At 51.0% G+C, this 24,527-nt stretch overlaps 2 protein-coding genes across 4 annotated transcripts in view; one reads left to right on the top strand and one right to left on the bottom strand.

Moving 5' to 3' along the window:
* RASSF4 (Ras association domain family member 4) overlaps positions 1–24,527 on the top strand; it is a 34,591-nt gene that overhangs the window by 7,333 nt on the left and 2,731 nt on the right. Inside the window, exons 2-10 of one of the 3 annotated variants that reach the window (XM_065922802.1) lie at positions 3,255–3,351; positions 5,723–5,798; positions 14,857–14,990; positions 16,358–16,449; positions 17,341–17,498; positions 22,254–22,355; positions 22,638–22,689; positions 23,291–23,412; positions 24,247–24,344. In XM_065922802.1, the coding sequence (XP_065778874.1) occupies positions 3,290–3,351; positions 5,723–5,798; positions 14,857–14,990; positions 16,358–16,449; positions 17,341–17,498; positions 22,254–22,355; positions 22,638–22,689; positions 23,291–23,412; positions 24,247–24,344 (896 nt within the window). In that variant the 5' untranslated portion in view covers positions 3,255–3,289. The remainder of the gene's footprint in view (positions 1–3,254; positions 3,352–5,722; positions 5,799–14,856; positions 14,991–16,357; positions 16,450–17,340; positions 17,499–22,253; positions 22,356–22,637; positions 22,690–23,290; positions 23,413–24,246; positions 24,345–24,527) is intronic. The other 2 variants (XM_065922803.1, XM_065922804.1) reach the window with 2 other exon arrangements.
* DEPP1 (DEPP autophagy regulator 1) lies at positions 10,545–12,261 on the bottom strand. The gene is made up of 2 exons (XM_065922805.1): positions 11,933–12,261; positions 10,545–11,350 (listed from the first exon to the last, which is right to left on the bottom strand). Exon 2 carries the CDS (start codon positions 11,321–11,323, stop codon positions 10,697–10,699), a length of 627 nt encoding a protein of 208 aa, XP_065778877.1. The 5' UTR covers positions 11,324–11,350; positions 11,933–12,261; the 3' UTR covers positions 10,545–10,696.

The raw sequence follows: 24,527 nt of genomic DNA, 5'->3' as shown, positions 1-24,527 counted from the left end.
ACCCTATGGACTGTAGCAACCAGGCTCCTCTATCCATGGGGATTCTCCAGGCAAGAATACTGGAGTGGGTTGCTATGCCCTTCCTCCAGGGGATCTTCCCAACCTAGGGATCAAACTCGCATCTCTTGTGTCTCCTGCATTGGCAGCCTGGTTCTTTACCACTAGCACCACCTGGGAAGTTAAAATATATGTATATATTCATTTTTAAATTAATTTATTTATTTTAATTAGAACCTAATTACTTTACAATATTGTAGTGATTTTTGCCATTCATTGACATGCATATTCAATTTAATTGAATTATTTACTGCATTATAATAAACTAGATTACCCTGCAGTAACAAATCCCTGAAACAGAGAGGTTTATTTCTCTTCCCCCATCCACATCTGTTGTGGATTGGCAGAGACCTCTGGTCCCCCGAGATACTCTGGGACCCAGGCTGACCATCAAGAAGCTATACTAACTGGGTTATGTGGCTTTCTGGGTCACCATGGCAGGAAGCAGGAGAGCTGCAGGGTCACACGCTGGCCCAGATGCACTGGCCCAGGAATGACTCACAACACTTCTATTTGCAGAGCTAGTCACATGGCCCCATGGATGCAAGGGGCTGGGGAGTGGGAGCTATCACGCGGTCATTCCAGGGGCAGTAATTGTCTCCACCACAGTCACCCAACTTTAAACGTGAACTATCGTCTGTAAAAATCCAGATTTCTGGCTTCTCATGAAACACCAGAAAAGCTGCCCTGCCGGAAGAAGAATGTGTCCCCAAGCCCCCATAGGCTCCACTGACCAATGTCCCTCAGCCAAGTCACATCCCTGGCCCCTAGAGACTTTTACATGATTTATTCCGGCTGTATATACACAACTCTGGGAAAGTTGACTTTGGGGGAACCTCATGAGGCTTTCTGTACTCATTCAATAATTTAACAGTCATTTATGGATCTCCTGCAGCATCCAGTTTTTGTGATCTGTACTGGAAACAAGCGGTGAGGCATAAAAACAACATCTCTGCCACACCAGGCTCCTGCCCTCCTGGGAGAGTCAAAGCGAGAGGCAGGTCCTGTGGAGGAGAATGGGGCACGGGTATTGGGCCAGAGAGGAGCTGATGGCTGGAGGAGGGACCTGATCTGGGAAGGGCTTCCTGGGCAGCTAAGGGTAGGGTCTAAGATGAGGATGATGCTGGATTCTGAGACAGAATGGCCATAAAAGCCCAAAGGGAGGACAAAGCCTCGGACCCATTAGGGGACCTGAGAGCAGCTCAGGCAGGCTGGAGCAAGAGCAGGAAGTGGGGAGGAGTGGGAGAAGCTGGCTGCAGAGCAAGGCATGAGGAAGTAAAAACTCCTCGGGTTATTTCTGGGTAAATCCGGCCCTTCCCATTATGAGCTTGCTTAAAACAAGACAGTTGGGTCACTGACCCAGCAGAAACAGGGTTGACTGAGAGATTCAGCATTGCCCTGGGCTGAAGCCAGCTTCTGTGTTGGTAGCATTTAAGGAAGTACCCGGAGAGAGAACCTGGCAGATCACTTTTTCCACAGGAGGGCTGAAGTGCTGAGGAACTGAAACCCTATTTTGAAATAGGTCAAGGAGAATGCCGCTGGAGGCCCTCAGCTCCAGGCCCCCACGGTGCCAATGCCCTGTGCCTTACGGAGGCAGGGCCGGCTGCCTGCCACAGCTGGGAGCCCGCCCCGCCTGCGGGCCAGTTTGCTGCACTTTAGACCAAGGCAGAGGGGAGGGGTTTGGGGATGATTCTGATGTCACTAGGAAGCTCACCACCCTCAAATCCTTCCCCTTCTCCATGCCTACTGTGTGTCCCCTGCCTCTGGCATCGATGCTCAGGGCTGATGGGGCCACAAGAAGGCTAGCTCTTCTTGTCTGTGGGAGGATCAAGCCAGCAGGGGGACAGTGCACGGGGCTAGTTGGGCTCAGCGCCCGGGGCACTGGGCAGTGAGGTCCTCCACGAGACAGCCGCTGAACGGGATCTAGGCTCCACAGCAGCACTGGCACGCACACAGGTCAGGAAGATGCGGCTGAACCAGGCTTGTGTGAACAGATGTTGGGTTCTGTCTGTGTGTGTGTCAAGAAGCCGAAGGAGCTCCACAATGTGAAAGGCATGCTGTGTGCCCTCCCAGGTCTGTGCCACCTCCCAGGGTCACTAACCCCCTCATTCCTTGCTGCAGCTTGGGAGAAGGGGTACAGAAGCACAATCGAGGTTATAGCGTGTGTGTGTATATGTGTGTGTGTGTGTGTGTGTAAAACCGGCTTAGAGCCCAAAGCACAGAGGGCGTTGATAAGAGAGCACATGGCCAGAATGATGCAGAGACAGAAAAGAGCAGGAATCTATGCACAGGATGCCAACAGGATAGAGAAAGCTCTAGCAGGTTTACCCTCCATGAAAGGAACCCCAGAGGGCTTGGGAAGCTCCACAAACATTTCCAGGTTGTGAATGAGAAGAGACAGTTTTATGGATGAGTCTATGAACAGTCCTATAGGTCAGAAGTTACTTCATGCACCAAAGAGAAAATGAACGGTCTGAGGGTTTAAGTCACTGTCAAGATCAGTATAGAAAAGGGGCTAAAAGACCAAGATCGAGGCGCTAGATGCTTGTGATCAGTGACTTTGCCATTTACTCACTGGGTATCTTAGGTGAAGCTACATAACTTCTGTCCCTGTTTTCCCATCCATGAAATGGGTATACGATGGTCCTTACCTCATAATAGTACTGTCAGGAATAAATAATTCATAGAATACGCTCAACAGCCTCCAGCGTATAGTGAATATGGTACCAATTAGCCTGTCACTAAGAGGGCTGGCCCAGGTGTGCTGACTCCAAAGGCAGCCATGGGGTGACTGCCCCAGGATCCTTGGGGATGGACTAGAAAGGCTCGGGGTGACTTAGAGGTTTGAGGGAGCCATCGGGGTAGAAGACGTCATTCAAGGTGTCCTTAAAAGGAAAAGAGAATATAACCTGAAACACTTAGGAGATTGACCTGGTTCCTAGGGATTGTGAAGAGGTGTGGGGGAGGGGGCTGATCGGTAGTTCTGATCTTGCCCTGCCTGGGCTGGCTCATGTGGGTACGGGGTCCCGTTAAGTCCTCTGGGTCCGACGCTTCAGCCACTCCGTGCCTGGGGATGGGGGCTGAGGTGAAGTAGGAGTAGGGACGTGGTCTCAAGCCTCTACACCAAAGCTCTGGCCCCACACTGGCTGTTGCTCCTCCTGGCTTACTTGTCTGTGGGCCCATCCTTCTCTACCTAGCAGGTAACTTCCAAGTCTGCAGACAAAAGGAGACGATGAAGGAAGATTGTCCCCCCAGTTCTCATGTGCCCATCAGCGACAGCAAGTCCATTCTGAGGTAAGTCACTGTGCGCAGAGAGGGGCCTCCAGGCCTGCCATCCCCAGGGCCACGCCCCTGCCGGGGGCAGCCTTTGTGGGAAAGGATTCTGGGCACTTTTAATAGGTATGATGATGGGCCTGCCCCAGGGACAGTGATGGGGGCACTTCTTTTTGAAGTCTTTCTCTTTGGAGATCAAGGATCAAGGTATGCATTTGACCCCCACCTCCTAGGGCCCAGGAAAGCAGGAAAGTGTGACTGCCTACTGTGACTCTGCAGAGGTGGCATTTAATTTATTTAAAAACAAGAGCAATCCTAAACTCTTATTGTGTTAAACAGTTCATGGAAAGAACCCTCAAAACTGGTGTTGAGTTTTTATTGAAAAAGTATATTTTATTCACATTATGATTTAGTTCTGCTTCTTTTTATTTTATTTACTCCCTGCCTGTCTCATGATAAAAAAAGAAAAACTGTTTGGGAAACTTTTCCAAGTTCACCGCTGAACTAAAGAAAAAATCATTCTTTTTTTCCATTTTATCTTGCTTTTCGAGTCCTGAGTCCAAATATTTTCTAAACTTGGGCAGCTCCTGTCTGTTATCCTGAAGGCAAACCAAGTCTCCTTAAAATGCATTAGCTTTTACTGAGGACGTGGCCCCTAGGATCCTCCTACTGGAGACCCTGAAAAAAACAGTGCTGCCTACAAGATCATTTTCCTTATTTAGATTTGTTAATAAGAACAATGTAACAGTATTAAATGTCATTTTGGAAAAGTCATAATAACAACCCTAATGTGATGAATTATATGTTGCGTGCATTCTAAGTCGCTTCAGTCAGAGATCGAACCCCCATCTCTTACATCTCCTGCATTGACAGGCGGGTTCTTCACCACTAGTGCCACCTGGGAAGCCCACTTATATGTTGTGCATATATACACATATATATCCTATTAAGTATGTGCTATATATACATCCTAACAAAATTATATTCAGTGTTTATACCCTTAGAAGCACAGTGAACATGAAATATTGAATCCTGCATTGTTAACGCCATTAAGTTGTAAAACCTTGCCAGTTACCGTCATCACACAGGGCTGCACACTAGAGCACCAGAGTGTGTTTTGCTCATCCAGGCCCTAGATTGCTTGAGTGTGGGTGAAAGCACTGCCTGAGAGGTTCTAGAGCCTCTCTTTCCAACAGGGAGCCACCAGCCACCTGTGGCTGCCAAGCACCTAGCCTGTGGCTGAAAAGGTGTAGTGAATATAAAAGAAGCTCCAGGTGGTAAACATTTCTTACAAAATAAAACAATGAACAAAGTCTCATTAATAGTTTTTACATAGATTACATGATAATATTTTAGATACACTGGGTTCAATAAAATGTGTTACTAAAAATAATTTCCCCTATTTTATTGTCCTTGGTAATATGACTGCTGTGGTGATTTAGTCCCTGAGTTGTGTCCAACTCTTTTGCGACTCCATGGACTATAGTTGACCAGACTCCTCTGTCCATGGGATTTCCCAGGCAAGAATACTGGAGTGGGTTGCCATTTTCTTCTCCAGAGGGTCTCCCCAAGCCAGGGATTGAACCCGGGTCTCCTGCGCATCTCCTGCATCCAGGCAAGCAGGCAGATTCTTTACCACTTGACCACCAGGGAAGCCCGATATGGCTACCGGACAATTTAAAATCATGTGTGTAGCTTTCATTTCGTGTCTATTGGACTGCACTGCCCGCAGAGCCCAGCTTGGGTGCAGCAAACTGGAGTCATTTTCTCTCTGTCACACCTCAGCCAAGACATAAGCTGTGCTTTCCCTTTATTCTGGGGAGAAAGCATTTGGATACAGTAGCCTTCCTGGGGCCTTCAGGATCTTACTCTTGGAGCTGTCACCCTCATCCGTTGACCACATTCAGAAAGTCAGGAGGAGGAAGAGACAGACATCTCTGGTGGGACTCCCAGAGCAGCCACCCCAGACCCTTATAGGAAGTCATATGGTGGAAAAAACCAAGTTGCAATTATCCAAGTCCAAGTGATTTACTCTGAGGAGGTGACTCAGAAGTAAAGTATAGAGAGATTGTCAGGAACTCTTATCTATAACAGTGAAATTGTGCAAATACCCTCGAAGTACCACAATGTGACCTGGGCCCCTCTGTGAGTTTTGCTTCCTTCTCAGCCCCACCTCAGGCTTTCCAGGAGTGCTGGTGTGTGAAACTCCCTAGAAGATTAAAAGGCATGTGTCTGAGGGCAAAGTCTAGCCTCTCAATGGAATATATACTGTTGGCAAAGTGTGTACATTATGCCCATTTTACAAATGAGGAAACTGAGGCCACCAAAGCCAAATGCCTTATCTAAGGACCGATCACATTCCAAGATCACATGTGTGCCTTTACCTTTTTAGGTCAGAGCTCTTAAGCCTGCTGAAAACCTACAACTGCTACCATGAGGGCAGAAGCTTTCAGCTGAGACACAGAGAGGTAAGGCCCATTTCTCTTCTTTTTCATAAGGTCACCATATGTCCTGGCTTGCCAAAAAGACTTTGGCAAGTCTTTTTCTTGGCAACTGCTTTATATCTGTTAACCAAGGGTAAGTCTTTATACCTTTTAACCAAGTGAAAGAATATTTCCTTCACTTTAAGTGTCCAATAAGGATAATGAATCGTAAGGCCTCCCATTCTCTGAGTTGGGGACCAAATTATCTCCTTTGAGGTCCCTGCAAGTGTGCTGAGTGTTAGACCATCCCTGAAAGAATGCAGAACTGATGTATTTCACAACATGGGTCTTCTCCTTCCTCCTGGGAGTTTTGTCTCAGTGAAGGTCAGGATTCTGGTGTTTGAAATCTTTGAGATTCCACCCAGCCCAGTCCTTCCTCAGCCCATCCTCCATCACAGGGCCCTGGTTTGCCCAAGTTCACAGCAATCCAGGAATAAAAGCATAGCCACTCTGCTTTTCAACCAAGAGGAGAGCCTTGCAGTAGAGGAGATCTCCCCAGATGATGCTCACAGGGCCAGGCAGGTCCAAACATGAAAGGCAAGGGTGGGTGTGGGGAGAGAGGACATCGAAGAGGACATCAGTCCACTGGCAGGCCACCGCTGCCTGTCAGATCCAACCCAGGGTGGCTGCATGGAGTTATGAGACTGGGACACCCAAACCCTTCCTGATTTTTCAAAAGAAGCTAAATATCTGGAATTTCATGTGGAATTCCCAAACCTCGAAACACTATGTGAGCTAAACAAAGCACATCTGTAAGCTGAACATAGCCCATGGGCACCAGCTGGACTCCACGGATTGACCAGCATGGCCAAGGCTCAGGGAACCGCTTACCAGGCAGATAAAGTAGAGGTGGTCTTACCACAATCCAGAACTTCCAGATCTTCCACAGGGGTGCCCTGGCCAGGATATTGGGATAATTTGAAAGGCCAAATGGGAAGTCTTATCATGATCATGATTAAGCTTTATTTTGGGGGTTACCATGGTTGAGATCCCCTGGACAAGGAAATGGCAATCCACTCCAGCATTCACACCTGAAAAATGCCATGGACAGAGGAGTTACATGGCGGGCCATAGTCCACACAGTCACAAAGAGTTGGACATGACAGAGAGACTGAACACAAGGTTGAGATCGTGTTGGCTCTTGGACTTTCTGCAGCCCATCAGTGTCTGAGAAGGGCCAGCAGACTCTTCCCACCCTCCTTTCCTTGAGCCTGCTGAATCAGAAACTCTTTCACCCTTCCAGCTGTTTTGACAAGTCCTCCAGGGAATTCTGGTGATGGCCAAGTTTGAGAACAGCTGATCTAAGAGCTTGATCCTGGCACTTGGGATTCCCCAGAACATTCCCCTCTGTAGGAACAGCTGAGTGGGAAGAGGGACTGGGAAGCCCCAACCCTGTTTGTGTGATGGGACAGTCCCCGTGGAGGACTAGAGGACCCTGCATCAGGAAGAAGAGCTCCTGACGCTCCCCAGAGGCAGGAAGTTAACATCCCACAGGCAGAGATTTTCATTTTTCTAACCCTAAAGCAGGTGCGGGGGTCTAACTTGATCTCCTTGGAACTGGAAAGTACTTTTCATGAAACTTCTGCAGCTTTAATCATTGAGGTGTGCCAGCCTGAGGGAGTGTACGTCTTTGGAGGTGACCGCCACCACCGAGACAGGTCACTGACTTGGGAGGTAGGGAGTTCTAATACTGAAATGCATGACTGTTTCCTAGAGCACCACGTCTCAGAGTGACTCACCCACCACCCAGTGTCGGGGCCTCTGCAGTTCCTCAGATGGCTCACCTGGGACCTTCTGGGCCTCAGAGACTCGCTGTCCTCAGAACTTGCTACAGGGCCACCTGAGACTGGCCTCTCCTGGCCCTGCAGACCCCAAGGGCAGGACAGACAGGAGGAGCTTGGCTTCAACTCTATTCATGGTAGTCATAGAACTTGATGAGGGAGGAGGGGCCATTTTCCAACAAGAAAACCAAGGCTCTTCAAGTCTCTGGTCCAAGATGACTCTGAAGTAAGTCAAAGATGCTGGTGTGGCTCCAAGACCTGAGCAGAGAAGTGTTTAATACAGTGATAGCATGGTCAGCATTAAGCTCTGGAGGGCTTTGGAGGTCTCTATTGAGGATGACTCACCAGATCTTAGAGACTCAGAGAGCTGTTCATTACCTTTGTTCCCCAGGCTCTATCCCTAAGCTAAGCAGAGGGCGCTCAGCATCGGGTACCCATGGAGCAACCTCAGCCTGGCTGCTATGGTTGGGGGACCTTCTCTTCCACTGTCTCATCTGCAATCCCTTGAACTTGTAGAGATGAAATGTGTCAATGGGCAGGGGCCGCACCTGGAGCAAGCGTTTCCCTGTGAACTTTCCCCCAACTTCTAAAGGGCTAGGAGCATAGGATTCCTAGCTCAATAGGCTGAAGCACTAGCTTCCTTCATTGAAAACCTTGCCTTTAGGATAGGATAATTCTGCTTGTTTTATAATGAAAAGTGTGAATAACCAGGAGCAATCTGAGCCTTTTGGGAAAATAGCAAAACATTTTAACCAGGCTGGTCGGTGCCTCTAGAGAATAACAGACCACCAGGAAATGCCAGTGGGCAACTATATCACTGCTGACATTATGAGTTAGAGGCCTTGGGGCCCTGGGGTCACTGGGTGTGGTGTGTGGCCAGCTTCCAAAGCCAGCCTCCCACCTTGCCCAGAGCTCAGCTCTAAATGGACACAGAGCTCCCCCTGGTGGCCTGAGCGCATATCACACCCAGTGTAGGGCCTCAGCCTCTGAGCCACTGCAGCGTGCTTCAGAATGGGAAGGACCTTCCTCCACCAGGGGTCCCCTTCCCTCTTAGAATGATCTCCCTTCCCCTAAGGCCTGAAGGCAGGCATGACAGGCGTTGACAGACCACCCAGTTGCTGAGTGCTTTCCAGCCTGCCTCTCCAGGTGGGAGGGGCGTTTGGTTTCCTTCCCTGTCTCAGCGGAGGGTGGGAGAAGAATGAGGCTGCTCACTAGGGCCGCACCACGAGCACTTTCTGTTAGGTTCTACTGTACTCAGGCGCTTGGGACACCGCTGGAGACCACTTCCTCCCAACTTTTATTCTTTTCTGTTTTCTTTTTAGGGGGTACCTTCTGAAGGTGCCATTAGCTTCTTTTACATCCAGGAAATAGAGAAGTCCAGAGCCCAGGACTCTCCTTGGCCCTGTCTGATCTCCCAAAATGCAGCAGTGTGATTTCTGAGCTTGCGGGATTAGCAACGTCATCCTAGTTTCCGCTGCTTCCCTGTAATGCTGGCCCAGTGAGCCCGGCACATCCCATCACCAGCCACACACCCACCCAGTAGCTCAGCCCTCCTCATCACCTCCTAAGGATGTTCCAACCAATGCCTGTTCCACACATATTTGCTGCAGAAGGTCAGGACCCCAGAGGTTTGAGCCAAGCAGAGGCACAGCAGGTAGTGACGGCTGGGAATTTGTATACAGTGTTCCTAATTCCATCTCCAAGTTCACTTGTACTGTTTCCCCAGTCACTGTAGAATGTGAAGGATGGGCCTTGCTGTCCCCATTTTACAGATCAGGAAACTAACCACTTGTCTGAAATGTTTTCTTTTAAAATTTTAAGTTATCATCATTCTAATAATTTTTTTAATGTATGGTTTACATTCTGCCTCCTCAGAGAACACACATTAAAGAGGACTGATAAGCTCTGTAAACATCCAAAGTGATTTTTGTAAATATTTTAAAGTTGAAGGAAAGAAAGGGCAAAAGAGAGGGAGGGAGGGAAAGTAACTTGCTAGTCCACAGAGCAAGGAGGTAGCGGAGACTGAAGCAGGCCGTGAGCCCCCCGTGGTCCCAGCTCTATCCTTTGCTCCTCCGTCCTTCTCACCCTCATGAGGGCAGCCAGCCCTGGCCAGGCCCAAGAGAACCCAGCAGCAGGTCTCAGGCCTGTGTCTGCTCAGTGCTCCGATGCCCCCACCTCCTCCCTGAGGAATGCAGTCTGCCCCCTCCCCTACTCCTCATCCTCACCCCCTTGCTTGCCAGACCCCTCTGGGAACTGGGTTTGCCAGGCTGTGGGGACCCAGGGCTGGGGGTGGGGGCACCCATGGACATGTGGAATGAGGCTGTGGTCCCTGAATGTACTCAAGAGCGGGGCACCTGAACCCTGCCGTTCACCCCACGGATGAGAGGCCCCTGGGTGAGGCGGTGGGGGGTGGGAATGAGTGGAGACAGAACCATGTGGTCTGGCGTGCAGTGCCCTGCAGGCTGACCGATGCATGTTTTGTCTTGGCCATCAGCGTGGGGGAATGCTCCTGAGGCAGGACTTGCGCGGTGGGACCCCTGAGGCACCTGGGAAGCCCCAGGGATAGACCCGCTGAAGCACAGCAGCTGCGTTTGCGGAGCCCCTGTGTTTGCTCATGGGCCCGGTGGGGGGACTTGGGAGTGCCCAGGGCTGGGCTCTGAAACCACTGGGGGTGAGACCTTCGTTTCTCCTCTCCCCCAAACTTCCTTGTGTCCCCACCTGTGAGGCCACCAGAGAGGCAGCAGCTGCTCCACGTGTGGGCTCGTAACCTGCACCCCCAAATGTGTGCGGGTTTTAGCACAACCTAGGAGGCAGGTCTCATTAATCACAGCTTATCTGGGAGAAAAGTGAGGAACAGACATGTTAAATAACTTGCCAAAGGTGATCTGCCAGTTAGGAGAACCACAGGTGGGATAGGCTGTTATTCAAAGAAGGGGTCTCACTAGGACTTGCCAAAGCAGAGAGCCCCTGCAGAGAGGGGGTTCCCTCCCAGAGGCCTGCCAGGGCAGTGCCCACCTGGGTTGGGGGGGGTGGATAGGAAGGGGAGGTGTGGAGGAGACGCAGACCTGTGTGCTATTCACAGAAGTCTTTATTGGGGAGGTGTCAGAGTTCATGGATCACCGGGAGGTGCAAATAGAGAGTTCTGAGGATGCTGCTGGGGCGGGGGCTTGTGGGGGAGCCCGCATCCTGCCCAGGCTGCCCAGAAGCCTGGGAGCACTGGTGCCAGTCCCTCGACGTTCTCTGCAGGGAGTGCCCTGGAGCCTTGGCATCACTCAGCCTCCCTCTGGGGGTCGCTGGGGCCTTGCCACTGTCCATCTGTCTGCGAGAAGCCCAGGGATCAGCGGAGGGTCCAGTCCTCCTTGGCACATCCCTTCTACTTGGCTGCTTCTCCTGAGACTCCCCAAAGAGCCAGTCCAGGGGGTCCACAGTGCCAGTCCCAGGCAGGGAGGGCTGCTGGCCAGTGAAGCGAGTGGTGATGTCCTGTAGAGACCCAGTGGGGCAGCTCTTTGCACAGGAATGGGCTGGCCGGTGGGGTCTGCTGGTTCGCACCCTCGCTGCAGCCTCATCCAGCACTGAGGTGGGCTGTGCCAGCTGACAGATGGACCTCACATAGTCATCCAGGCTGGGGGAGGCGGGGGGTTCCTCTCCAGCCCCTCCAGGTAGCATCTCCTCCGAGGTCTCCCGAATTGTGGGCAGGAGGGCCACAGAAAGCAAAAGCCGGGACCTCATAGCTGCTGGTGACAGGGAGGCAGCGACCTGTTGGTTGACAGAGGACTCGAGGTAAGGGACCGCTGGCCATCCTGACACCCCTCCCGTGTCCCCTCCCCCATCTGAGGTCCCCTGGGAGAATCAGAAGCCTGAGAGCAATTTAAAGTCTGCAGGTCCAAGACCAGGCTCGAACTCCTGGGCTCTTTCTGCTAACATCACTTAAGACTCTTAATATTACTGTGGTTCAAGAACCTGTACAGATCAGAGAGCCCAGCTTCATGGACGGGAGTCCGAGGAAACCAAACATGGGTTTGGACTTTTTAAAACCAAACATGGGTTTAAAGACCAAGGTTCTTTGGAAAAGTCACCTCTCCAAGCCTCCACTTCTCCTTAAAATAGGGTTATAAATACACCTCTCAAGGGTGTCGGGAAAACATATGGAACGTTTCCCTCAGGGGCAACGCCTCTATGAATATAAAGCCCCTCTGCAGCTGTCGTCACCACTGTTAGCTGCATCCTGGTCTTTAACCCGCAGTGAGGCAGAGTACGTCCCAGGCTGAGAGCTGCCCTCAAGCATACCCAATGCATTTTTGTTTCACCTCAAACCAGAGAGCAGTAGCCCTCCCTTACCTGTAGCTGAGAAAGTCTGGGGGTAGCAGGGGAGATGGATGAGGAAGGAAGTCCTTGGGAAGCGCCCAGGAAACTCAGGGCCAAGGGCTCAGGGTCGAGGAGTTGGAGCCGGTGTCTGGAGCCAGATTGCTGCGAGAAGGATAGCAAGGACGATGTTCCAGGTCTCTGTCCACTGTGCTGCCATCCAGAGTGAAAGCCTCCCTGAGCTGTCTGGCAAACCTTGGGGCCTGGCCACTGCTTTTATACCTTTCCACCAGCAATCAATTACTGTCACACAGGGCCAAAAATAGCAGCACTCAGGAAGGCTCTCAGAGGAAAACAGCTTGGCGGGCGGGGTCTGGCCCAGCTGCCAGCTCGGAGCAAGTGTTTGCACTCCTGGGAGGTTCTGGGAATGTTTACTCCGCAGGGCAGGGGTGGGGTAGCCACAGCTCCTGGCCATCTCAGGGCACTGGGAGGGGCAGGGGCCTCTAATGGACTTCCACAGCAGCCCTAGACTCTGCCATCTCTGCCTGGAAGCATCCTTCGATACATCTTACACCAGCACGCCGACATCCCACATCACTCTGGCCCAGTGCTGGCTCTGGCTGAGCTCCCAGCCTGCACCTGCAAGGGACCACATCAGACACAGCAATGCAGAGCTCAGCCTGGAGGTGGCCGAGGCCGGGCTTCCTGGGCTTGCTGAGACTTGGGCTATGCCCACCTTCCTCTGGTCCTCGGGACCAGAGGCAGCCTGAGGGGTCCTGGTCTTGCCACTTCACAGAGGAGGAGCTATCAGATGAGAACTGGCTTGTGAATTTGTTCCTGGGTATCTAACTAGTACTCCTCTGCACCAGTGACTATTCTAAGTACATATGAACGTAGCAATGAATGAGTCATTACGTCCTTCACCCAAAATGCGGTTCAGGTCTTGGCTTTCAGACTTGGCTTCAGACACCACTGTCAAATGTTGACACATTGCTGGAGAGAGCCTCTGCTCCACCAGGAACATCTCATGTCCACTTGCAGACATGATTATCCATTGATACCCGCCCCATGGTGGACTCTGGGTGGAGGAACATGAAAAAAACAGCCGCAGACCTGCTGATGCTCTGGGAAAAGGCTGAGGTGTGGTCCATGAGGCTGGACACGCTGAGGCCAGGCCTTCAAAGACGGCTCTGGGAAAAAATAAAAAAATTAAAAAAAAAAAAGAATAAAAAAAATAAATAAATATAACAAAGACGGCTCTGGGGACCCCACCATGAAGAAAGAGGCGGGGCTTGCTCTGGGGAAGCGAGGGGTTGGGGCAGAGCTGCTGCCTCTGAGGTCAGGGCTAAGCCATGCTGGAGACCAGCTGCCTCATGCAACTCATGTCTGGTGTCCCTGAAAAGACAGCGGGGGTGCCCCCAGTCTGAGCTCCCCTACCTTGGATGGAGGGAACACCCTCTCGGCCTGCAGCTTTCTCTGATCTTATCAGAGGAAACCCACATCAGAGGAGTCGGACCTCTTTCACCACCCACTTTGGGTTTTCTTATTATCCTCACGAGACCTTTAACTCATTGACTCCATCTAGTCTTTACAAAGATAGTTACTTATTTGTGCCTGTGTAGCATCAGTGGTTATCAATGGCTCTGGGTATTTCTTTTGTTGTTGTTGTTACCTGTTTTCCTTTTAGCAGATGGTGCAAGGCCATTCCAAAAAGCTATGTGTATTTTTGATAACCTTGAACAGAAGAGAACTATTTTCTTTGTGGATGGCAGGGTGTTTTTAAACTATTACGAACTAACCATGAAATCAATACTGCAGGACACCCCTATAAGTGTTGCCAGGGATATGAGACTTCCACAAGGTCCCTGTTCTCACAGTTTTCAGTGCTAACAAGGAGAAAGAAATGGCTTTGATGAATCTATAATAGAATGGTGCTTGAGAGAGCACTGGGAGAATGATGTTTTAAGTTCATTGCCGAAAGACCAGTATCAGAGCAGATTAGGACCATGTGGCTGGGGAGATCTGACTCTGCTGAAGGGTGAGGCAGAGAAGGTTTCTGGCAGATGCTCTGAGGGTACAGACAAAGCAGCCTGGCCAGGAGCACGCGTGGGCTTGATTAGCTTGGCACAGGGAAGTTGGAGGTGGTTGTGTGCAGACAGAAACCTGAAATAGGTCAAGAAACAGAATCAAGGACCCAAGGGGAGCAAGTAGGAGCTGGCTGAGAGTGCTTCTGGAGGACTCTGTTGATTAGGACCTCAGGGTTTGGCAGCGGGTGAGTGACCATGCCATCTGCAGACCTTGGAGAATTAGGGCTGGTCAGGGAGGCAGGCTAGGAGCTGTTGTAGACACTCTGGGTGTGTGCCACTGGTGGGATGTGGGGCTGGCCATATCCCAGGTGGTGAGGGAGGCAAGACTGGCCCTCAGGAAAGAGGCCAGCTTGGAAATCTGGGGATGGGGACCATGCTAGTCCCACTCAGTTCTAGTGGGCATGGGATCCAGCGCCCTTGGCACATTCCCAGAAGGGCCAGGTGACCGTGGGCCCCCTGAGCAGGCGTGGCACTGGGCAGAGAGCCGCCCTGTGCTGCACCGGTGTCTGCCCAGCTGTGCTTCCCTGGACCATGCTTCCTTGCCCTGTGTGGACGTGCCTGCCGGACAGCAGCTGCGTTCCTGTGGGACTCCTGACTCAGCGCCCTGTCCCAGCCCCTGCGCCCGAGCGGTGGAAGGGCATGCCTCAGGCTTCCTCTCCAGCCCGGGCCTCATGCCTTGGAGCACAGAGAAATCCGTGGGCCTTCCCCTAGAGGAAGACGGGACCCCAGGGGCGAGAGGCTGCATGTGGGGGCCTGAGTGCACTGGGGAGTCCCCTGGGCCGGGGCTGACTTCTGAGGGGGGTGTGAGGATGGTCAGTGACCCCTGAGTGCGGCTGCTCTGAGAGGACAGGCTGAGCGTGTGGGTCCCCACAGGAAGAAGGGGCTCTGATCATCGAGGGGCTCCTCAACATCTCCTGGGGACTGAAGCGGCCCATCCGGCTCCAGATACAGGATGACAGGGAGCGCGTGCACCTCTCCTGGACAACCGGACAGTCCAGCTGCCATTCGTGAGTGCCCCCCTGGGTGGGGTGGGGCCAGCTGGTCTCCATGACAACCTGAAAGTGCTGCTTGGAGTGTGTGGGGCCAGGAGGTTGATCTCTGCCTCTGCGTGGAAGCCCCATTTCTCTTTGGGGCGGGAGGTGGGAGGGTAACCCACCCTCAGCCCGGTCACTTCTGTCACCCCTTGACTGCCTCAGCCCAGGACCTCAGCTGCCAACCTGAAGCCTCATCCCCAAGTGGTTCTTCTCCATGACAACCAAGTCACCCTCGCTCCTGGAGAGCGATCCAGGCTGCCCTCCCCTCCACTTGTGCTTCTCAAACATTCCTTGTCTGTAAGAGAAAGAGGCCCCCCAACAGTGCCTACAAGCCAAGACTCTCAGCATCTCCTGTTCTGTCCTAAAACACACAGGTTTAGCCTCCAACGGCTCTGCTTTTATTTCAATATCAGAACTTACTTTTACAAATTTATCAGAATTTATTCATATCAGATTTATTTGAATATATTAAGAACGTTTTGATCAGGATAAAATGGTTTTCTACCTGTCTTAACAGACGTTTGCCTCTTCCCACTTCATACCCAAAGACGGGCAGTAAGCTGATGATTTTTGCTTGCTTCTACACGTAATAAATCCTTCTAAGAGTCAGAAATTCAAAACATTTTCCCCTTCAAAAATTCAAGTAAAGTTGCTGCTCTCATGGCCCTTTGCATGTTGACGCCCGTGGTGCATCTCCAGATGTCCCTAGTTACTCGCAGTGGATTTTGAGCCTTAGAGCTTCGCGTTTGGATGGGCTCCTTAGAAAGGAGGGTAAAAGTGGTCACACGAGCAGTCTCAGACAAGGCCCCTCAGAGGCCCCTCAGTGCTGGCTCCTCTGTCTTCTCCTCCCACATTCCCTTTCTCCGTGTGGCTACTTCCCATTACGCCCATCCCTCCTCCAGTCCAGCCCTGGCCACCCTGGTTTGGAGTCCACCTTTCTCAGAGGCCTGGAGGTTAGGCCACTCAAGGATGCTGCTGCCCTACTCCCCCAGGCCAGAGGGCAGCCCGGAGAGCCCACTCGGCACGTGGCCACAGAAGCCAGCCGCCTCAGCCTGGCGCCCAGCATGATTACTGTGTGTGTTCCTCTGTCCTACCCCAGGGCCTAGGACAGGCCACTCAGGTCTGCAGGGCAGACTCCCTCTCCTTCCAGCAGACACTGGCAACCTTTTGCTTTTCTTTTTATCTTTTACATTGACCATGTGTGAAATCCTGGCCTCAACTCGGCCTGTCCTGCTTCTGGCCTGTGTCTGGCCCACAGAGGCAACCGGCCTCCTTTTCTTTGATCTGAGCTTCCTTTCTCTGCCAGCAGCCCTCTGAGCACCATGATTGTCTCTTTTCAGGAAGGAGCTACCTGTTCAAGATGGCAGAGTCACTGCCCAGGAACCCAGCGCTCAGGCTGGGCCCCGGGAGGAGAGTTCCAGAGACAGCTCAGGTCGGTGGGGCCTCGAGCAGCCCAGGACCCAGTCTCACTTCTCTGGGGTGGTGGTGGGGCTGGCTCATGACCGCCATCTCTGGAGATCAGCTTTGTGGAGTAGCAAAGAGTGGCTTTGTTTGCCTCCAAGAGTGTGTGTGATAAGTTACTCTGGTTGTGTTCGACACTTTGTGACAGTATGGACTGTAGCCCGCCAGACTCCTCTGTCCGTGGAAGGTTGCCATTCCCTTCTCCAAGGGATCTTCCTGACCCAGGGTTGAAATCCACATCTATAATTCCTGCACTGCAGGCAGATTCTTTACAATGAGCCACCAGGAAAGCCCAGCCCCTGCTAAATCTCTCCTTAGCCCACGGCATTCTTATTGACTTCTCACCCAAGGACAAGGAGGTGGAGGCTTCCAGAGGTGATGTGGTTGTCTGAGTCCCTACAATGTGCTGCCTTCTGAAAAGGAGAACGTCTGCAGAGAACATGGCTCTCACCTGGCCCTGCAGGCCTCTGGGACCTCTTCCCCACCTGCCAGGATCCATACCTGGGTGTCTGTCCTCTCTGCATCCTCCTCTTGGACTCAGTGAAGGGCTTGTCCCAGAGGTCAGGGCTGGGGCTGTCAAAGTCCTGCTCTGGGTTCCTGGAGTTGGAGGCCCAGAGGCTATGGCCATGTGGCGTGGTGACACAGGTCATCCTGTCTGTGGTCACCTTTGCTGTCTGCAAAATGGGTATCACACTGGCTGGACCCCAGCCTCCATCCCAGGGACAGTGTTCACACTGCCGTCTCCTGCATCCCAGCGTGCCAGGGAGCCACACGTCACACGCAGCACCACCACGGAGGCTGTTCTGTCACTGCGGCACCCCCCTGCCCTGAGCCTGACCCCCTTGTCCGTTTCTCGCCACAGAGCCAGTGGAGGAGGACGAGGAGATCCCACAGCTGATGCGGACCAAGAGTGATGCAGCCTGTGTGATCCAGAGGCGGCCCAGGAGCCGAGCACCCGGTGAGGCCCAGAGGATCCGGCGACACCGCTTCTCCATCAACGGGCACTTTTACAACCACAAGGTGAAGTCTGGCCTCTCCCCTGGGCCCTGAAGCTGAGGAATAGGGAACCAGCCCCAAGCACCATGCAGTCATTGGACCTTCTGGAGTGGGGGCCCCTCGAGGGTCATCCCTGAATTCACCCTCAGCAAACCCCTGGTGGGCTTCCCAGGTGGTGCTAACGGTAAAGAATCCACCTGCCAATGAAGAAGATGTAAGAGACGCAGGCTGGATCCCTGGGTCAGGAATATGCCCTGGAGGAGAGCTTGGCAGCCCACTCCAGTATTCTTGCCTGGGAAATCCCATGGACAGAGAAGCCTGGGGGGCTACAGTCCAGGGGGTCGCAAAGAGTCAGACACAACTGAAGCGACTTAGCATGCATGCACAGCCCTGGTATACAGGTGGGGCTGTGCCGGTGTCCTGATGGAGAAACAGGCTCAGGAGGACAATTGTCTTGCCCCAAATAACATTTCAGTTCATGACCACAAAGCTTGTATTTTTTCCATCACACGGTCCCTGTCAATTCATTCTCACAAATTGCATGAATATTTGGAGAGTGATGCTAAATTTGTCTTTAACAAGTCAATTTTCTATAAGGTTTCTACCCAAGGTCGGTTCATTGTTTCATGGGAATGTCATGTCCCCTACTGCCATATCACTTAAGCCAGCTAGGTCGAGGTGTGCCCTGGAGCAGGTGTGATGGGTCCCAGAGAACTCACACAGCTCCTGATTCCCAGCACTTAGCCTTTTGTCCTAGCCTTTTGTCCAAGTATGTATTGTACTGACCTCAGGAAAAAAAGATCTCCTTCCCCTGGTGACATCATTCCATAAACAAACCCAACTGTAAAAAGGAGAAGTGGATTGTTGCTATAAATGGCACACGTGGCAGTGTGGGTGAGGCCCTGAATGGAGCGTCCTGTCATGGAACACATCCTGCAGCGCTGGGAAGCTGGAAGCCGGGGTTTCCAGGCTCAGCAGCTGCTCTTCCTGAGAGGTGGTGGGTGACTCATGGGATGGGGGAGCTGGGCAAAGGGAGGTCTTGGGTCAGATCTAAAGCACAGTCACACAAGTGAGGTCTGAGGTCTGCTCGGAGCCATTCAAGCTTCTCTTGGGGTACCCTGCACTTGGGTATGAAGAATTCAACAAGGCAGGCTGAAGGGACCCTGCTCCATCATCAGGACCTCCCTGCACTCCACACTAGGTTTGCAGTGAGTGTTAATGAGGAACAATAGGTTATCTTCACTGAATCTAGGTGGGTGAGTGCGTCAGTCACTCAGTCATGTCCAACTCTTTGTGACCCCATGGACTATACTTTGCCAGGCTTCTCTGTCCATGTGATTTACCAGGCAAAAATACTGGAGTGGGCAGCCATTCCCTTCTCCAAGAGATCTTCATGGCCCAGGGATTAAACCCAGATCTCCTGCAGTACAGGCAGTTTCTTTACCATCTGAGCCACCAAGGGAGCCCAAATCTAGGAAAACCAGAAGTATCTGAGAGCAGTTTCCTCAGAGGGAGAGGGGGAGGCAGGGCTGAACTTAAACAGAGGTTAAGAATGTCTGGATTAGCCAAAGGACCAGCCAGCTAACTTGGGTATTCTTTTTTTTTTTTTCAACGTGGGCCATTTTTAGTCTTTATTGAATTTGTTGCCATATTGCTTCTGTTTTATGTGTTTTTTGGTCACAAGGCATGTGGGATCTTAGCTGTCTGCCCAGCGGTCAAACCCGGCCCCTTGTATTGAAAGGCAAAGTCTTAAACACTGGACTGTGAGGGAAGTCCCTGACTTGGGTATTCTACAAATACTGTTCCAAAGGGGTTTAGTCTGCAAAGTGTTAAGTAAGCACCATTTGCTAATATTTGAATAAATATTGATATGCTATTTTAAGAGGTTATTTGAAAATTTAGAAAGATTCTTTGCATGGATTTAGGCTCATTCTAATTCTACATTCCTTAAAAAAAAAAAAAGGAGGTTTTTATGACTCAGGGTACTGAATCGTGGGCTTTATCTTCAGTACATTCACCTCTCCTCTAAGAGGTGTGTTGGGCACTTTAAACCTTACATTAGTCGTTGCAAACGTCACAGGGACATGGGGAAGTCTGAACACCCTGTGGCCTTTGCAATGAACTGAAGGGGACAGTCAGGGCTTTCATCACAGTCATTCACGTCCCGTGGTGCCATCCTGCCAAGAAGGGCTTCTTAGCCAGCCAGTCCTACCCTCGACAAACCAGCCAGGGTGGCTTTACCCCAAGTCACAGATTTACCTGAGAAACGTGGATCCATTCTTCCAGGCAAACTGGGTACCTTCCAGGACATGAACTAGTGTCTTGGGCATGTTGGACAGCTGATTCACATCTCCTGGAGGAGCAAGGGGCTCCCTCTTTTTCTCCTCACTCCACATCCATTCAGAATCAGTGTCCTTGGAAATCAGGTAACAAAGTACTTGAGTCATAGGCAACAATTAAAAAATAATAATAAATTCCTAGAATTAACTTTCTGGAGTTGTTATCCCAGGTTTTATTTCTTAGAACTGTACACTATTGCTCCACTTAACTATTTTCTAAAACAGTTCTCACTCACAGTAATGTTGGCTTGATTTCCAGAGTGCGTAAACTTGGTACCTGTTTTCAGTGCTTTGCCTGTCGGACTCAAGTGTGTTCTATGAGGGAGAAACCATTGTGGTTAGAGACAGGAAAAGAGACACGGGACTTTTGTTCCTACTTGGAGCTGGTCGGTCTCTCTTGAGAAAAGAGTTCAGGTTGAAGAAACACTGTGTCTTGTTGACATGACCTTTCTTCTCCTAGAGATAGCCTGACTCCTCTGTTTCATATTTCTTAGAAACCGAAAGTCTAGTTGGACTTTCTGTACCACCCAGAGTCATTCTACATCTCAACTGTGGAGAAAGCAGGTTTGGGTTTGAGGCTGGCTCTAGTACTTGGAGATCAGCTGGGGACACTGAACAAAGCCCTCATGTACCCTGAGCCCCAGAACATCCTGGGAAAAGCAGGGCTAGGACCATGCAGGAGGAATGTGTAAACTGGAATTTGGTTTCAGAAAGCAAGGAGGAATCCTAAACCCTCCTCCTTTCATTAACTGATACATATTACTTGGGTATTTGTATAGCTGCTTTTTCTGAGACTTAGGGAACATAACTTTCATTAGATTCTTCAAGAGGTCCAATTACAAAAGGATTAAGATCATGGTTTAAGAGGAATACACTTAATGACACAAAAACATATTCATGATACATTTATATTAGTTAGCAGATTATGTGCAACATGATTCCATTTTTATAAAAACATATGTCTTTATAGGTATAAAGATAAGAATGGAACATTAAAGTTTTAACAACAGTCATCACTTGATAGTTGAATTACAGATCATTTCAGATTTATTCTTTTTGTTTCTCAGTGGTCATTAAACTTGCTACAATAAAACTATGATATTTTAGCCAACTAGTTACAGTACTTAAGTTATCAAAACTAATTTTGAAGGTTATTGAGTAGATTAAAAGTTATAGTACATATGAAAGCATGTTATAAATCACAAGACACAAAGGTTAAAAAAAAAAATAAAGCAAGGAGGAGCTTGCCCATAGGGAAGTCAGATACGAAGGGAGGATCCTGTGGCATGCTGGTGAAGATAGGACTTGGGGCAACTCTGCCCTTTCTAGACAGGTGACTCTGATGAGCTACTAACCTCTCCAAGCTCCATGTACTCCTAAGGACTGTTGTGAGGATTAAATCAAAGAATCTATATAAAGTATTTAGCAGGTTTATTACCTGATTAGTGATCATTAAGGGCTTAATAAGCTTTAAGCTTATTCCCTGGAAATTCCCTGGTTGACTCCTTGTATAGTGTCTCATGAACAAAGGCGGGATACCTGCAAGAATATCACGGGCCCCCAAAACTGTGCAGAAGCAGTGTGGCTGAAGCATGGGATGCTTGGGAGGGAACCATGTGCCACATGTGCACAATGGGGAGGAGCTGCAGACGTCACTGTCTAGGCTGTGGCACGTGCTGTGATACAGTACTGCTCAAAGTTTACCCTGCAAATAGCATCACAGGACGTTTTCCTCAAATGCGGATGTTGATCCGGGGGTCTGCACCAGGGGGCCTGAGACTGTATACTGACACAGCTGGTCCAGAACACACTTTGAGTTGCAAAATGTTTGAAAGGTTGTTCCTTTGGGCAGTAGGGTGGAAAATGGATTGAAAGGGCTGAGACTGGAAGGGAAAAGTTGGGAAGCTGATGCAGTATAAACAGAGGGCCTCACTGCAGGCAAGCTGGGAGAATAGAGCAAAGTGGACAGACTTGAGAACCTTTAGCCTTAGAATCAGCAGACACGTGGTGATTTGATTCTAGACAGAGTAGAGAGACTCGTTCCCCAACCCCTTGTGAATGAGTCTCATGGCCCTTGTTATTGTTCAGTCACTCAGTTGTGTACAATTCTTTGTGACCCCATGCACTGCAGTACACCAAGCTTCCCATGGCCCTGGTTCCTAGAAAAAAGAATCTGGCTCTTATAGATCTGCAGGCATCTTTCTTAGAGGCCTCTGTACGATGTCAGCTGTCAAAGCTTCCCTGCTCATGCCTGGATCTGGGCGCAGCTCGTGTGTGGATCTGTGTGGATGGACAGACACAGATGATCGCAGAGCCCAGGTTCGCCTGCTGTCCCAGGCTGCTCAATGCCAGTTGGCTGACAGTATGCCCACACCCTGCCTGGTGTCAGCCCTGTGTCCCCTCTGGCCTCACCCTGAACCGCCTCCCCCTTGCTGTGCAGACCTCCGTGTTCACTCCTGCCTATGGGTCCATGACCAACGTGAGAGTCAACAGCACCATGACGACCCTGCAGGTGCTCACTCTGCTGCTGAACAAGTTCCGAGTAAGTCTGGCCGTGGGCAGCCTCGCCCCAGATGCTGGTGGTTTACAGTTTTGTTGGGGAGGGGGCTGGCGAAAGCCATGGCTCCTAGTAGAAGGCTGAGAGAGGTTTCCTCTGCTGAGCTGGCAGGAGAGATGATCTGGGAATTTAAGCAGAGAGAGGGGAGCGGAGGGTCCCTGGGGATTTGTGTGGGGGGCATTGGAGATGTGGTTACTGCCAGGGGTCCTTTTCTCCCTCTCCTGTCTTCAAAAGCCATGGTCTGACTTCCTGTCACTACCTGTGCAGGTGGAAAACGGCCCCAGCGAGTTTGCACTCTACATCGTTCATGAGTCTGGGGGTAAGTGTCTGCCTCTGATTCCTGATCATAAAAGCTAAAGTCCCCATCCACTCGGCGAGCTCACCGACTGAGCTCCCCCTGAGGGCTGGGCTGGCCTGTGCGGCGGGCACAGGGCAGGTGCCCTCCTGGCCTCGCGACGTGCTGTGCCCACACCACGAGTAACCCTCCCAGGCTTATATCCAGGCACACTTGTCAGCCCTTTCAGGATCCCACCAGAACCCCATGGCGAGCCGATCTCTCCAGTAAGTTCAGTGAGGGGTAGGGAGGACTGTGCTTCTGGGTTTTCAGGATGGATGAGAAGCCCCTCACCCACTGAGAACTGCTGTTGCAGAGCTTGTACCACACAGCCCTCTGTCCAGCGCTGCATGGCCTGGCCTCCCCAAGTCCACTTCCCATGCCCTGCTCCTCCAGCCACTGTTCCTCTCTGAGTGGGGCCTTCGCTGAAGGACACAATCCTCATCATCAAGGCAGTGTCCATCCCATAATATCTGGCAGCATTGCCGGGGCCCCTGGACATCTGTCTTCCATCCCATTCCCATCCTGGAACAAAGAGACACGGTCCTATCACCCCATGAATTTTGTCTACCACGTTCTTTTTCAGAGCGGACAAAATTAAAAGACTGTGAGTACCCACTGATTTCCAGAATCCTGCATGGGCCCTGTGAGAAGATCGCCAGGATATTCCTGATGGAAGCTGACTTGGGCGAGGAGGTCCCCCACGATGTGAGTGGGGTTGAGGCATCTCGAGGCCTCTCCTGAGGGAGGAGCTGGGGGACACAGCATGGTGGACTCCTGTGACCTTGAGCAGAGCCCCCTTGGGCAATGCTTCCAGGGCCCCCCATGGCCATCACAAAGGTCCATCCCGTCTTGATGGTTTCATCCCATCTTGTTCCTATCAGCCACCACCAGATCCATCAGCTGGCTCAGGGAAAAAAGAAGTTGGGTCTTAAAAAACCATGTCCTGGCCTTTTCCATTCTTTCCAGACAGATGGAGTCTTTTCCTTCATTGGAGTGTGTTTGTTGTTATTTACATTAAAAAAAAAAAACAAAAAAACAGCAAAAGCTCCTTACCTAGGAGCACCTAACTGCACCTTATGGAACGGACCAAGTTTCTCAGGACATTTTGAGTCCTGACTGGGCGATGAGCACTCTGCTACACAGAATAGGCCTATAGAGTGTGGATCCCAAGAAGAAGGCCTGTGACCCTGTGTCCCTGGGGCCATTTGCAGACTAGTGAGTTTCATTCCATTGTTAGAAACAATGGCATTCCCACCATCTCCACCCCAACCCCAGAGAACACCCAGAGTGACTCCACTCACTACTGAATGGTCTTCCTAAAATTCAGTTTAATCTTTCCTCCCAGGGATCACAGTTGCCTTTGGGGTCGGAATGGGCTCCATCCTCCCATCCTGGTTCACACAGAGCTGTGTCGGGGGGTGGGAGGAAGACGGGCAGCCTCTTCCTTGGAGACAAGATCCCGCTGAATCGGCCACAAGGAAAAGAAAACATTTTTGGCCTCTAATTTAAAGCACATTAAAATGTTCTTGGATTTTCTAGGTCGCTCAGTACATTAAGTTTGAAATGCCGGTGCTGGACAGTTTTGTTGAAAAATTAAAAGAAGAGGAGGAAAGAGAAATAATCAAACTGACCATGAAGTAAGCAGCACTTAAATAGCCAGTGGTGGGTCTGGAACATCAGGGCAAGCCTGCAGTCAGAGCACCATGCCCAGGGCTGGGAGAGCTCTCCCTCCAGTTGTGCCAGATGTCCTCACACAGTTCAGGGATGCCTGCTAACTCTGGCTCCTCAGGACCTCCCTCTGGCCCCTTGCTCCATAGTGA

Source organism: Muntiacus reevesi, chromosome 2, assembly GCF_963930625.1.
Source record: "Muntiacus reevesi chromosome 2, mMunRee1.1, whole genome shotgun sequence".
NCBI classification, from domain to species: Eukaryota; Metazoa; Chordata; class Mammalia; order Artiodactyla; family Cervidae; genus Muntiacus; species Muntiacus reevesi.
Note: the sequence above shows the minus strand (reverse complement) of the source record. Positions and strands in the feature narration are given on the sequence as shown.